Raw genomic sequence first — 12,968 nt, forward strand, 5'->3', positions numbered from 1 at the left:
ACCAAGGCAGAACCTATAACAAATGAATAATGGAACAGTAATAATTCCAGAGTTTGCTGTGGAATAGAAAATCATTTCAAAAGAATTTCTAAGAGGAAAATATTTCTTCTAACTAGGGCATAGAAAAATATGCAAATGAAAAGTTTTTTCCCTCTAACTGAATCTAAAAGGAGTTACGGTGCCTTGATAGCCGCTGGCTATTTAAGCTAAAGGGAACAGTGTACATAGTTTATTTTCACTCTTCTCTAGCATTTAAATTCTGTGTGAGTGTGTGTATGTGCACATACGCGTGTATGCGTTAGATTCCTCTTATTTTCCCCAAAAGGCACCAACTGGTAAAATATACAGGCTTTTCAGTAGTACACGCCACCTGATTCTTACAACACACACACACACACACACAAACACACAGACACTCCACACTGTCTTCTTATGGTTTAGTTTGGATTTTGCTACTGTTAAACATTTCCAATCTTTCAGTCTGTAGCTTCTTTCCTTTAGATAATTTACATTTTATTTGCAATATGTTTTACATTATTTAATCACCATTTTTTAAGTCATTGTAGTAGGGACATTTAAGGCCAGGCCAACCTCATGCATAAAAAGATTCAGTAAAGGATTTGCTGTCCTGTGCTTCCCACCACATCTGGGTCAGGCCCCTGTGAAGCAAGGTCATGGGAAGCAAGTTCATGGGAATGTGGCTGCTGTCTGAGCTGTTCCTTTTCTAGCCCTTAGGGACATGAAGGTCCTTTTGGACACTGAGTTGAAGAAGGTAGTAGTATTTATAACAAATCTAAATGGATTCATATCATTCTTACCCACACTACTTTAAAACTTCTTTTAAAAGTCAGGCTGAGTTCCTATGGCAAGTGGTCACTTTGTTCATACAGACATTTTTTAGAAAATACGTTAGGGTCTCATGTTAGTAAGAAATAGATTGCAAGAACTTTGAGAAAGGAAGACAGCTAAGGAAGGGATAAAAGAAAGATGAACTGAAATAAAAAACAAACATTTTCTGTAAATTTTTTTTAAAACATAAAGATACCAAGAAATCAAGGGGGAAACATGCCTTGTTGCATTCTTGCTTTGACTTCATTTTCTCACATGGCTGATATAGAGAAACCAACCACCAATAAGAAGGAAGCCACTTACTATGACATATTATTTTTAACTCATGAAACATTCATAGTGCTTCATATCTCAAAAATATATTTTACATCTTTGCAAATTGAGCACCTTTGCTACTGTTTGTCTAGCAATAGGCCCATGGCACCCCCAAAGTTAACAGAAGGAAAGTATGTAATAAAAGACAATATTATAAACTAAAAAATAATGAGAAATGATAATAAAACTAATCAGAATCTACCTTTGTTTGGTTCCAAACACTCCTTTCTCCTTACTATTTTATTTACCCCAATGATACATGTTTCTTTTTAATACATTTCTACTAAACACTTCTAAGATAGACAGTGTCTGTCACAGGCAGTTGAGAAGGGCCATTTGGTTTGAGCTTTCAGTGTTTGAAAAGCTTCAGATTTATGATGTTAAACCTATGAAACCACCTTTGCAAAAACTGTATCAGTAAGAAAACACTGGCAGTGGGGGAGATCCGATCTAGCCACCCAGTTTTGCCTTTATCCTTCAAGCTGTCCTTAATTATTCCTGGACTTGGGTGAAGCTAACTTTGGGAAACATTTAGTTTACAGTTTAAGTGATAATAGTCCTTCCCATAAACTCAACTGCCTTTGTAAAGCAAAGGAAAGACCACCAGGCTAAGAGAATAGAGGATCCTGAATTCTGCTAAGGTGCACACATAAAGGATAGCCAGCCATTATTCTGGAGATTACAAAATATGCAACTTCCCTAATTACTCCTGCAGATAGCATCACTAATTTAGAACCTATGATTGGCCTTTTGAGATATCTTTTAAGGATTTTTTTCATGTTTCATAACCAAAGGCCCACTTAAACCCACCAAACACTAGCTTCTGTGGCCCCACCCAGAAGCAAGTCAAGTGCACAGGAAGACCATTTCCACACCCCTATGATTGCACCCCCAGCCAATCAGCAGCAAGCACCCATTACCTCACGACCCCCATCCTTTCCCCAAAACTATCTTTGAAAAACTCCAGCCATAAAATTCTTGGAGAGATTGATTTGAATAACAACTCCATCTCCCACATAGCAATGGCTGGCCTCATGTCAATTAAACTCTTTCTTTACTGAAATGCCATGGTCTCTGTGAATTGATTTTGTTTGCTCAGCAGGCGGGAAGAACCCACAGGGCAGTTACACCTAGGGCAGCATAGATACACTAAAATTACAACATGTCACTCTTAATCTTAAACTTATGACATATTATAACACCACCCCATTTTAAGCATTATAAATAAACATATTTTAACACATCCTTTCATTATTGTATGAATAACAGTAATATTACACTACGTTTGGGTTTAAAAACAAAGTGTTAATTTGTCAAATGGTTAGACATGTATCACAATTTTGTGTCACTCTTTTCTAAAATGTATTTTTCAAAATATTCTGGTTGCATTAGTAAATGGAGATGAGCCAGGCTTTTCTCAGTCTCTTAGAAGCCCTAGAGGCAAATGAACATCATAATTTCATTACTTAAATATTCTCCTCATGGTCCTTATTGCTGTTCACATGAAATTTACTGACACTTAACAACAAGGCTTTTTACTTGCTAATTCCTGTTTGGATTGTTTCTTCCATGTGGAACATTTTTAATGAGCAGCGGTGACTGTGTGAATCACTATGCTAGGTTCAGTGGGAAAAAAATCTTCATCAACAGCAACACAAATGTGATCCTTTCCCACAATAAGCTTACCATTCCCACAGGTGTGACCATACTTAGCTACAGCATGCAATAAAGGATTGAGTGCTGTATTTTAGAAGTAAATAAAATTACCCAAGATCAGAAAGAAAGAGACTTAAGTCAGATTCAGAGATTTGGGGAAAGTTTGCCAACCTCATATTTCTACACTATGGGCAATATTGGCTCTGGCCACAAAGTCTTTTTGGTCCCTTTGCTCCCACTTCCTGATTTTAGCACCACTGCCCTTCTTTGTGGCGAAGAGTATTTCTGGCAAACATCATGTATGAGAAGGCACTGCTGTAGCTGGGAGAGGATACACAGTCACAGTTGTCCTTAATACTTCTACTGCCAAGGTTCCACCCCACTCTGTGCCCCAGGTTGCATGTTCTTTAGTTGTCACTGTCAAGTGTACTATCTTGCCAGAATCTGGTCTTCCTGGCCAACCCATCCAAAAGGTATACAATATCCTTTCTCCAGGCCAAACTGAACTGATACAGGGATGACATAATGCAAATGGAACTTCAATAAAACAAAAGAAGAAAAGAGATCAAAATCGGTAAATGAGCTCTTACTTATTTTAGTGTAACCTTCATAGATCACATTGATTAAAAGATACTAAACGGTACCCAGTCTCCAATTTTGGTTCTTCTACCTTGTCACTTTGGGTGTGTTTTGGGCATATTTATTAGTGAGTGATAAAAGCTGATACTATTTGAAGATAATCACAGTTTGCTTACCTACTGTCTTGCATCATGTTACTTGCATTATAGCTGGCATGAAGATGTTACAGAAAAGGGGTACCAATCCAGACCCCAAGAGTTATTGGATCTTGTGCAAGAAAGAATTCAGGGTGAGCCCACAGAGTAAAGTGAAAGCAAGTTTATTAAGAAAGTAAAGGAGTAAAAGAATGGCTACTCCTTAGAGCAGCCCTGAGGGCTGCTGGTTGCCCATTTTTATGGTTATTTTTTGATGATATGCTAAACAAGGTGTGGATTATTCATGCCTCCCCTTTTTAGACCATATAGGGTAACTTCCCAATGTTGCCATGGCATCTGTAAACTGTCAGGGCCCCGGTGGGAGTGTAGCAGTGAGGACAACCAGAGGTCACTCTCATGGCCATCTTGGTTTTGGTGGGTTTTGGCTGGCTTCTTTACTGCAACCTAGTTTATCAGTGAGGTCGTTATGATCTGTATCTTGTGCCAACCTCCCATTTCATCCTGTGACTTAGAATGCCTTTACTGTCTGGGAATGCAGCCCAGTAGGTCTCAGCCTCATTTTGCTCAGCCCCTATTAAAGATGGAGTTACTCTGGTTCAAACGCCTCTGACAAAATGACTAAGCTGTAACAGTCACCTCCTCCAGCTTCTGGAGCCAGGAAATGGTACATGATCTCACAAAGAAAATATTATGAGCTGAAAAAAAGAAGGATCGAATTTTAGTTTGGATTTCCAGTAGAAATAATTTTTTCCACACCGACTTTAAAATTATATTCTCTATCACATATGCAGAGAATACAGGCAGTAAAGTGAAAGATGCTGAGAGTACACTCAAGTCAGTCAGAGCTTCAGTTTTGCTGGGTCAGTCCTCAAGTTAATGATCAAAGGCTAAGAATTCTCTGTAGGTCCCAAAGTAAACCTTTGACAGCCATGCTGACCAGACACTTAAGGATATATGGATGAGACCAACAACGCAGGATACAGAGAAGGATCCATACCACATTGGAGACAGAGAGTATTATTCTAGATATGTTATCCAAGATTTCTTAGCAGTTCATTAATGAGATTAAACTAAAAATATCAGAATCCAATGATTTATAGCTTATTATATTTGCATGTAATTGTAAACCATATATATTTACCAATACAGCATTTAATGAAGCACAAGGAACTCTCCTATTACTTCCATAAGAAATTCAGTTAAAGAACTTCTTTAGGTCCTGTTCTAGAGAAATATCTAGACGGAATGAAACCTTTTTGACTATTAGATCAGTCTTGGAACCCAGTGGAGGTGTATTAATCCAGGTCAGATTTGTCCGTAAATGACAGAATGCCCCAAGTAACAGCTATTTAGGCAAAACTGAAGTTTACTGCTTTCTCATATCACCGTGAACACCCAGATCTGGAATATCCACCAGGGACCCAGACCCCCTCTGTCGTATTACTCAGGCATCTTCGACATGAAGTTTCCAACAGGTGGTTGCTTCAGAGAAAAACTCCAGCTTCAGCCATCTTCATTCATTCTGGCCAGTGAGAAGGAGCAAAAGAAAGGTAAGGTATTATTTTCCTTCTCATTAAGGACTTACAGTCCACCTGCACCTTTTTGGTCAAACTTAGCTGTATGACCACAACTAGTTACAAGTAAGGATGTACAGTTCAGTTCTCTTTCCAGGTAGCCACAGTGGAGACCAAAATCAGAGTCTCTCTCAGGGTGGAGGAAGGAAAAATAAATGTTTAAAGTCAAATAGCAGTTTCTCTTGCAGTGACCAAAATTCCCTCTATCTTATATGATTTTGGCCTAATGAAGTGTTTTTCTGTTTGGATATATCAGCAGAAAAGATCAATGAGAGCTTATTACAGGCCAAGCAAATAACTAAATACTTTAAAAATAGTATTATGGATTAAATTGTGTCTCCCTGAAAAGGTATGTTGAAGTCCTAACCCCTGCTACCTCAGAATGTGACCTTCTATGGAAACAGATGTAGGTGCATGTGTAGGTCAAGTTAAGGTGAGGCCATTAGGGTAGGCCCTAATCCAATATGATAGGTATCCTAATAAAAAAATGGAGAAGATAATTTGAACTCAGATGCAGACAAGACATGCACAGAGGGAACAGTGTGTAGAGACACAGGGAAAATGCCATGTGAAGATGGAGGATTGTAGTGTTGCATCTGCAAGCCAACCACAAGAAACTAGCAAGGATTCTCCCCTGTAGGTTTCAGAGGGAGCATGGCTCTGCTGGTGCCTTGATTTGGGACTCCTAGCCTTCAGAACTGTGAGACAATACATTTCAGTTGTTTTAAGTCACCCAGTTTATGATACTTTATTACAGCAGCTTTAGGAAACTAACAGAAGTCTAGGTCATCTCCATAATTACTAGGTAGAAGAAATAAGTTCTACTGTTCTATCGTGCTATGGTGTGGCTATAGGTAACAATTTATTATCTATGTTCAAAAAGATAGATAATAAATTTGTGCTCATAACACAAATAAATGATAAATGAGGTGATGGATATCCTAATTATCCTGATGTGATCATTAAACATTGTATACATGTATCAAATATCACTCTGCCCCTCATAAATATGTATAATTACTATGTGTCAATAATTTAAAAAATAGGTTATCTCATTTAATTCCCACAACTAGTGCTTTGAGAGAGGTGCTCTTAGTTTTCCCGTTTTACAAATAAGTACGTTAAGGCTCAAAGAATAAAGCAACTTGCCAAGATATCTTGAACTTTGATTCAGACCCAGTTTTTTTTTCTGATTCCAGAGCCTGAGCTCCCAATACACTATACTAACTAAATAACCCAAAGCACATGTCTTTAAAATCTGCATCCTTTCTCAACTTGAGTACCACAAGAGATAAATGTGAAGTGTTAAGTACATATTAGGTGAGATTAGTACCCCATAGTTCCCACATCCTACCCCATAGTTCCCCCCATCCTACCCCATAGGTAGCATGATATTGTAACCTATCATCCAAACAGGGACACTTCTGAGAATGACAAAGATGCTTGATATAGTTTGGATGTATGTCCCCATCCAAATTTCATATTGAAATGTAATCCCCGTGTTGCAGGTGGTGCCTGGTGGGAGGTGATTGGATCATGGGGGCAGATTTCTCATGAATGGTTTAGCACCATTCCCCATGGTACTGTCCTAGCCACAGTGAGTTCTCTTGAGGTCTGGTTGTTTAAAAGTGTATAGCAATTCTCTAGCTCTCTTGCTCCTGCTTTGCCTTCTGCCATGACCTTAAGCTTCCAGAGTCCTCCCAGAAGCAGATACCAGTGTTATGCTTGCTGACCTCCTGCAGAACCATGAGCCAATTAACCTCTTTCCTTTATAAATTACCCAGTCTCAGGTATTTCTTTATAGCAATGCAAGAATGGATTAATACAATGCTACTTATGATTACATTGGGACAGGAAACCTAAATGAAAACTATCTTGGGCAAACCAGGGCTTACGCACACAGTAATACTTACCTTATTGCTCAGTGCCCCATCCACGCTGACTCCTAACCAGAAATGTCACTGTAGCAGACTTGCAGAATTCTAATAATTACAGTTAGAAAACACGAAAATACCTTAATTAAGCAATAATAATAATATGGTACCACACAAATAAGGTATTATTTCATGAGTAGTATATAGAACACATAAATTACAAAAATGATGTTTAAGGTGATTAATCCTAAAAAAGATATATTTTGATTATTTAGCTGAACATATTAAAGAAGACTTTCCAACAAAGATTGAGAACTCCTACCTGCGGAAAATTTAAAAAGACGGAAAGTAAGGTCTATCTTGTTTTAAACGCTACGTATTGGTGCTCTGTTTGTTACAGCAATGAAGCCAATAACCCAACACTGTGGAGAATGTCAAGCATCCGGTTTTTCACAGAAGAACAAAAGTACTCCTCTTACAGACTCATTTCTAGGGTTGAGGAAAAAGTCACTCTTTCCTAGAGATATGGATTGAACGTTATTATCTCTAGTCTCACCCAAATTTGGACTTTAATAATATCAGAAAGGAGTCAGATTAGACATCAGGAAGAGCTTTCTAAACTTGAATGTCTGCCAAGACAGAGCCTTCTTTTATTATTTCTAAGAGAGCTAGGTACCCTTGGAAGTCACCTCGCCTGGACTGTAACCAAATAATAATGAAACATAATAATTCTACAAAGGCTTAGTATATGATCTACATAATTATATAATTTGATAAAAAGCTCAAATTAGGACTCTATATTTGTGAAGGTCCAGTTCCCACAGCCTCTGTCTGGGGCTAAGACAGACTCAATAAAACTATTTTTGCGCATGTGAATATGCACTTCAACAAACTTAATACTGTATAATCTGACTAAACTGTAGGGTTCTAAAATGTTAACTCTGTTTACCTCTGCATGGGAGGATTGTCAGTGATTTCATGTGTCTGTCTCTTTCTTTGTTGAGTTTTCTCATTGAGAATATAATATTTTGAAATTATATTAAATATTTATGAAATTAAGAAAAAGTTCTTTTAAAAAGATCATCAAAAATATGTATAGAATGAGCCTATATCAGTTATCTATTGGTGTATAACAAATAATGCCAAAACCTAGTGACCTAAAAAAACAAATTATCTCACATTTTTGTTGGCCCAGTCTTTGGAAGCAGTTTGGTTAAGGGGTCCTTGCTAGGGTCTTTTTTGTTTTGAGACAGAGTCTCACTCTGTCACCCAGGGTGGAGTATAGTGGCACGATCTCGGCTCACTGCAACCTCTGCCTCTGGGTTCAGGTGATTCTCTTGTCTCAGCCTCCCAAGTAGCTGGGACTACAGGCATATGCCACTGCACCCAGCTAATTTTTGTATTTTCAGTAGAGATGGGTATCACCATGTTGGCCAGGCTAATCTTGAACTCCTGACCTCAGCTGACCCGCCCGCCTCAGCCTCTCAGAGTGCTGGGATTATAGGCATAAGCCACCACACCTGGCTATTGCTGGGGTCTTTTATGAGGTTGCAGTTAGGATGCTGGCAGGGGCTGCAGTCATATGAAAACTTGACTGGGGCTGGAGGATTCTCTTTTAGTGTATCTCACTCGCTTGGTATTGGCAAGAGGCTTTACTTCCTCACCATGTGAGCCTCGCTCCATAGGTGGTTTGAATTTCGCCGTGACATAGCCGTTGGTTTCTCCCAGAGTGGTCTGAACGAGAACAAGGCAGAATTCACAATGACTTTCATGACTTAGTATCAGAATGTACACACATCACTTCTGTCATATGCTATTCATTAGAAGCAAGTTAGTAAGTCATACCTGCACTCAAAGGAAAGGGAATTAAGCTCCACTTCTTGAAGAGAGGATGCCAGAGAATTTGTGGATATATTTTAAGACCACCACAGAGCCTATCATCTACAAAAAGAAAAAAAGAACAACACATACATACAGAGACACATATAATATTAGGCTGGTGCAAAATATTAGGTTTTGCCATTACTTTAATGGCAAAAACTGCAATTACTTTTGTACCAACCTGATATATTGAAAAAAATCTTTAAAATTAAGTTATCACTGGGAGTGGAAATAACTGAACATTTAAAATTTATCCTTTTTATTTTATTTTCTACTTTTTAAAGAACAAAGATTTTTCTTTTGTAACCAAACAGAAAGGAAAGGTTTTGACAGAGATTTGTGGTCAATGTAGTGGTGAAAATAATTGTATTAATCAATAGATTAACTTGGTCAGATTCGACATCTTTAGAATATTTATCTTTTCTGATTCATGAATAAGGTATATCTCAATTTATTTTGGCCTTCTTTAATGTATCTTGATTGTTATCTTTTTTTTTGAAGAGACTGTGTACATTTTTCTCTTTGGTTGGATTTATTTCTTAGTATTAGATATTCTCTGACACTATTACATACTTTAATTACAATATCTAGTTGTTTGCTGTTGCTGTAGAGAAATTAATATATTTTTAGTCTAATCTTATGCTAATAAGCTCTCTAAATTCTCTATTTCTAATTTTTTTCTCTTAGATTATTTTGGATTTTTCATTTTTAGATGATAAAAACAATTTTATCATCTAAAAATGATGACAGTTTTATTTTTAGCTTTCCAATTCTCATACCTCTGATTTCTCTTTTATTTCTTATTACTTTAGACTAGGAACTCCAATATCAAGTTAAAGTCACAATCATTGATTTTTTTCACTTCTGATTAAATAGGAATGCCTCCAAAATTTCCTCATAATGAAAATATTTTGCTATCGTTTATCACTATCAGGAAGTTGTATTACATTTTTGATTTACAAAGTTTTTTTAAATCAAGAATTCAACATTATCGAGTGTTTTTCCTGAATATAGTGAAATAATAACATGGTGTTTTCTTACCTGTTAATGTTGGAAATTGTATTTATGAACTTTCCTGTTAATTAAGCCATCCTTTCATAGTTGGGCTATATTCAACTTTTTTATGATATTGCTAACTTTTTGTGAACAGATAGGTTCAACTTGCTAATAGTTTGCTTGGAATTTCTGCATCTATTTTTTTTTGAGTAAAATAGGGTTATAATTTTTGCTTCCCAATGCACTTGTATCAGGATTAAGATTACTAATATTAAAACTGTAACTTCACAGAATTAAAAAAAATTTAAAAGAGAGAAGCTGGGAAAAGATACATATGAAACATATAAATGACACAGGGTTGCCACCCCAAATATATAAATTATGCTTACAAATCAATAGAAAAAATTTACAACCAAAATCAAATGGGAAAAAAAAAAATGAAATTCACAAAGAGAACAATGGAAATATTTAACTAGTATGTAAAATATCTTCCATCTCAATGTAAATTAGGATAATACAAATTTATACAATAATTATACACCACTTAAAAATCCAGCAGAACAATGAAACTTAAAAAATAGATTAAGTAAATCCTGGTGTTGCAGACAATGTAGAAAAACAAGAATTTCACCTCTGTTGGTAGAAGTGAAATTCATGTTATCAATTTGCAAAGCAATTTAAAAATACTTAATGAAGGCCAGGCACAGTGGCTCACACCTGTAATCTCAACACTTTGGGAGGTTGAGGAGGGTGGATCACCTGATATCAGGAGTTCAAGACCAGCCTGGCCAACATGGTGAAACCCCATCTCTACTAAAAATACAAAAACTTAGCCGAGTGTGGTGTGGGCACCTGTATTCCCAGCTACTCCTGAGGCTGAGGCAAGATAATCACTTGAACCCGGGAGGCGGAGGTTGCAGTGAGCAGAGGTTACACCGTTGCTCTCCAGCCTGGGCAACAAAACTGAAACTCCATCCGAAAAAGAAAAAAAAACTAACAAAGTTGAAAGTGTGCATCACCTACTACATAACACTTCTACATCTAGAGAAACTGTCACTTTTATGCTCCGTAAGAGTGTAAAATGAGAAACAACCTTCCTATCTTTCAGTAGGGGTAAGGCTGACTTAACTGTTAGATAAAATGAAAAAAAAAAAAAAAAAAGTGTATCTGCATATATCTACATCATACATGCTGAAAATAAAAATGCCAGTGGAAAAATAACATGTACAATATGGTACCATCTTCGTAAATGTTGAAAACACAAAAGCCAATGTTATATATTTTTTATGGCTGTAAATGAACGGATTAAAATACAAAGCATGAGTAGCAAAGATAACACTAACTTGATGAACCAATGACTCCAGGGCTGAAGGTCTATGGAAAGGAATGGAGAAGGTCAAGGGGGTTCCTATTGTGACATTATGTTTACTTTTACAATTTGAAGAAAATATGACAGCATGTTAACATTTGTTAATTTGATGGCAGAGTGTATATAAAGTTTATAAGTCTTTTGTTTTCCCACGGTTTTAATTTTTTTCATAATTATAAGTAAATATGTATGAAACAGAACCTCTTTAATTAGGTACAGTTGGCCTCCATATCCCCAGTTCTGCATCCATGCCTTAAACCAATCCCAGATCAAAAATGTAGTTAGGGCTAGGATGGATGTGTCTATACTGAACACATACGGACTTTTTTCTTATTTCCTAGACAATACAGTATAACAACTAGTTAAATGGCATTTACATTGTATTAGGTATTAGAAATAATCTAGAGATGATTTAAAGTATGCTGGAAAATGTGCCTGGGTTACATGTAAATAATATGCCGTTTAGTATCAAGGACCTGAGCATTCCTGGATTTTCGTATCTGCAGGGGTCCCAGAACCAATCCCCTGCGGATATCAAGGGAAGGTAGAATTTGGTAAGTATGATGGCATATCATGGCTCTTACTGCCCCTGAAACTGTTGTCTCATGCATTCTGTCTCTGATATTGAATACTCTCTGGACTTGTTGCTTCATCTGTAATGTATAGGTGGTCACCGAAGATTCCTTCTAGCTCAGACACTGTAGGTGTCATCCCTTTTCCAAACCCTTGTACTCCTCTCTCCCTTTTCAAATTTCATCACCTGAATCCATTAACAGTCCACCTTCATTTTCTCTATGGCTCCTTTTTCTAAAAAGTTACCAGAAAGCGTTTGACCAAAGCGTGCTCAGTAGTCAAGTTTGCTAAAACCCTAGGAAAGTTTTTTGTTTTGCTATTCATTTTCTTATGAATCTTTCCATTTCCACTTACAATAAAAGTCCCAAATTTTCACCCGTCGTCTCTGCCATTGAAAAGGTGTAGCGAGGAGGAGATGCTAATAGGGAAGATGTCCCACGGTCCCAAGGGTGCTTCTGTGCTCTTACCTGGGTTTCCGATCCAGCAAAGGCGCAGCTAATTTAGGAACGGGCTGCAACGAGGCGGTCATAACTGTGCAATCTAGGCAGGGCAGCGTGGGTGGAACAAGTTGTCCTCTGCAGCTTCAGGGAAGAGTAGCTCTCCCTGTTCTCTGAGGAAGGTGGGGGTGTGGAGGCGGGAGGCGGGGAGACAGGGCAGCCCGGATCAGAAACATCCTGCAGCATCTCCGCATCCGGAGGAAAACTGTATTTGGGCGAACTCCGGTGGAAAAGCGCCCCAAGCTGCCACACAGCCTAGAGATCTTGGGGCTGCAGCCCTCGCGGCCTGCCGACGGGGCAGGGGGCGCCGGTGGAACTGGCTCCCTGCAGCTCTGCGGCCGCACGCGGACCTCTGCTGTGTGCGAGGTGGCTCTGGAGGCTGGCGGGATGCGAGCCGGTACTCGGCCCCAGCATCTTCTACCTGCTCAGGACAACCACGCAGCCATGGGCTACCAGAGGCAGGACCCTGTCATCCCACTGCAGGTAAAACTAGCGACTGGGCGTTCTGAAGCCAGTTTTCCGGAAATTTCATTCACCTTGCAACAGGTCAGGTCACCTACCTTCACCTGGGCTCTTGGTTTAGCACCGCGAAAAGTTCTCTGGGAGAAAAAGTTTTGCCTTAATCTGACTTTGTTTTTTTTTTCCTTAGC

At 38.2% G+C, this 12,968-nt stretch overlaps 1 protein-coding gene and 1 long non-coding RNA gene across 7 annotated transcripts in view; one reads left to right on the forward strand and one right to left on the reverse strand.

Annotated features, from left to right (window-relative positions):
- Positions 1-4,713: 4,713 nt before the first annotated feature.
- Positions 4,714-12,413, reverse strand: LOC115893143. The gene is made up of 5 exons (XR_004053081.1): positions 12,289-12,413; positions 8,848-8,943; positions 8,667-8,736; positions 7,042-7,110; positions 4,714-5,076 (listed from the first exon to the last, which is right to left on the reverse strand). It is a non-coding gene; the product is annotated as an uncharacterized LOC115893143 (long non-coding RNA).
- Positions 12,414-12,486: 73 nt separating this feature from the next.
- Positions 12,487-12,968, forward strand: part of SLC38A11 (solute carrier family 38 member 11) — a 56,359-nt gene continuing 55,877 nt past the window's right edge. For 3 of the 6 annotated variants that reach the window (XM_030916667.1, XM_010365310.2, XM_010365312.2), the window contains exon 1: positions 12,493-12,801. In XM_030916667.1, coding sequence (XP_030772527.1) covers positions 12,706-12,801 — 96 coding nt within the window. In that variant the 5' untranslated portion in view covers positions 12,493-12,705. Of the gene's footprint in view, positions 12,802-12,968 lie in introns of all 6 variants that reach the window. The other 3 variants (XM_010365311.2, XM_030916669.1, XM_030916668.1) reach the window with 2 other exon arrangements.

Source organism: Rhinopithecus roxellana, chromosome 14 (genome assembly GCF_007565055.1).
Source record: "Rhinopithecus roxellana isolate Shanxi Qingling chromosome 14, ASM756505v1, whole genome shotgun sequence".
Taxonomy (NCBI): domain Eukaryota; kingdom Metazoa; phylum Chordata; class Mammalia; order Primates; family Cercopithecidae; genus Rhinopithecus; species Rhinopithecus roxellana.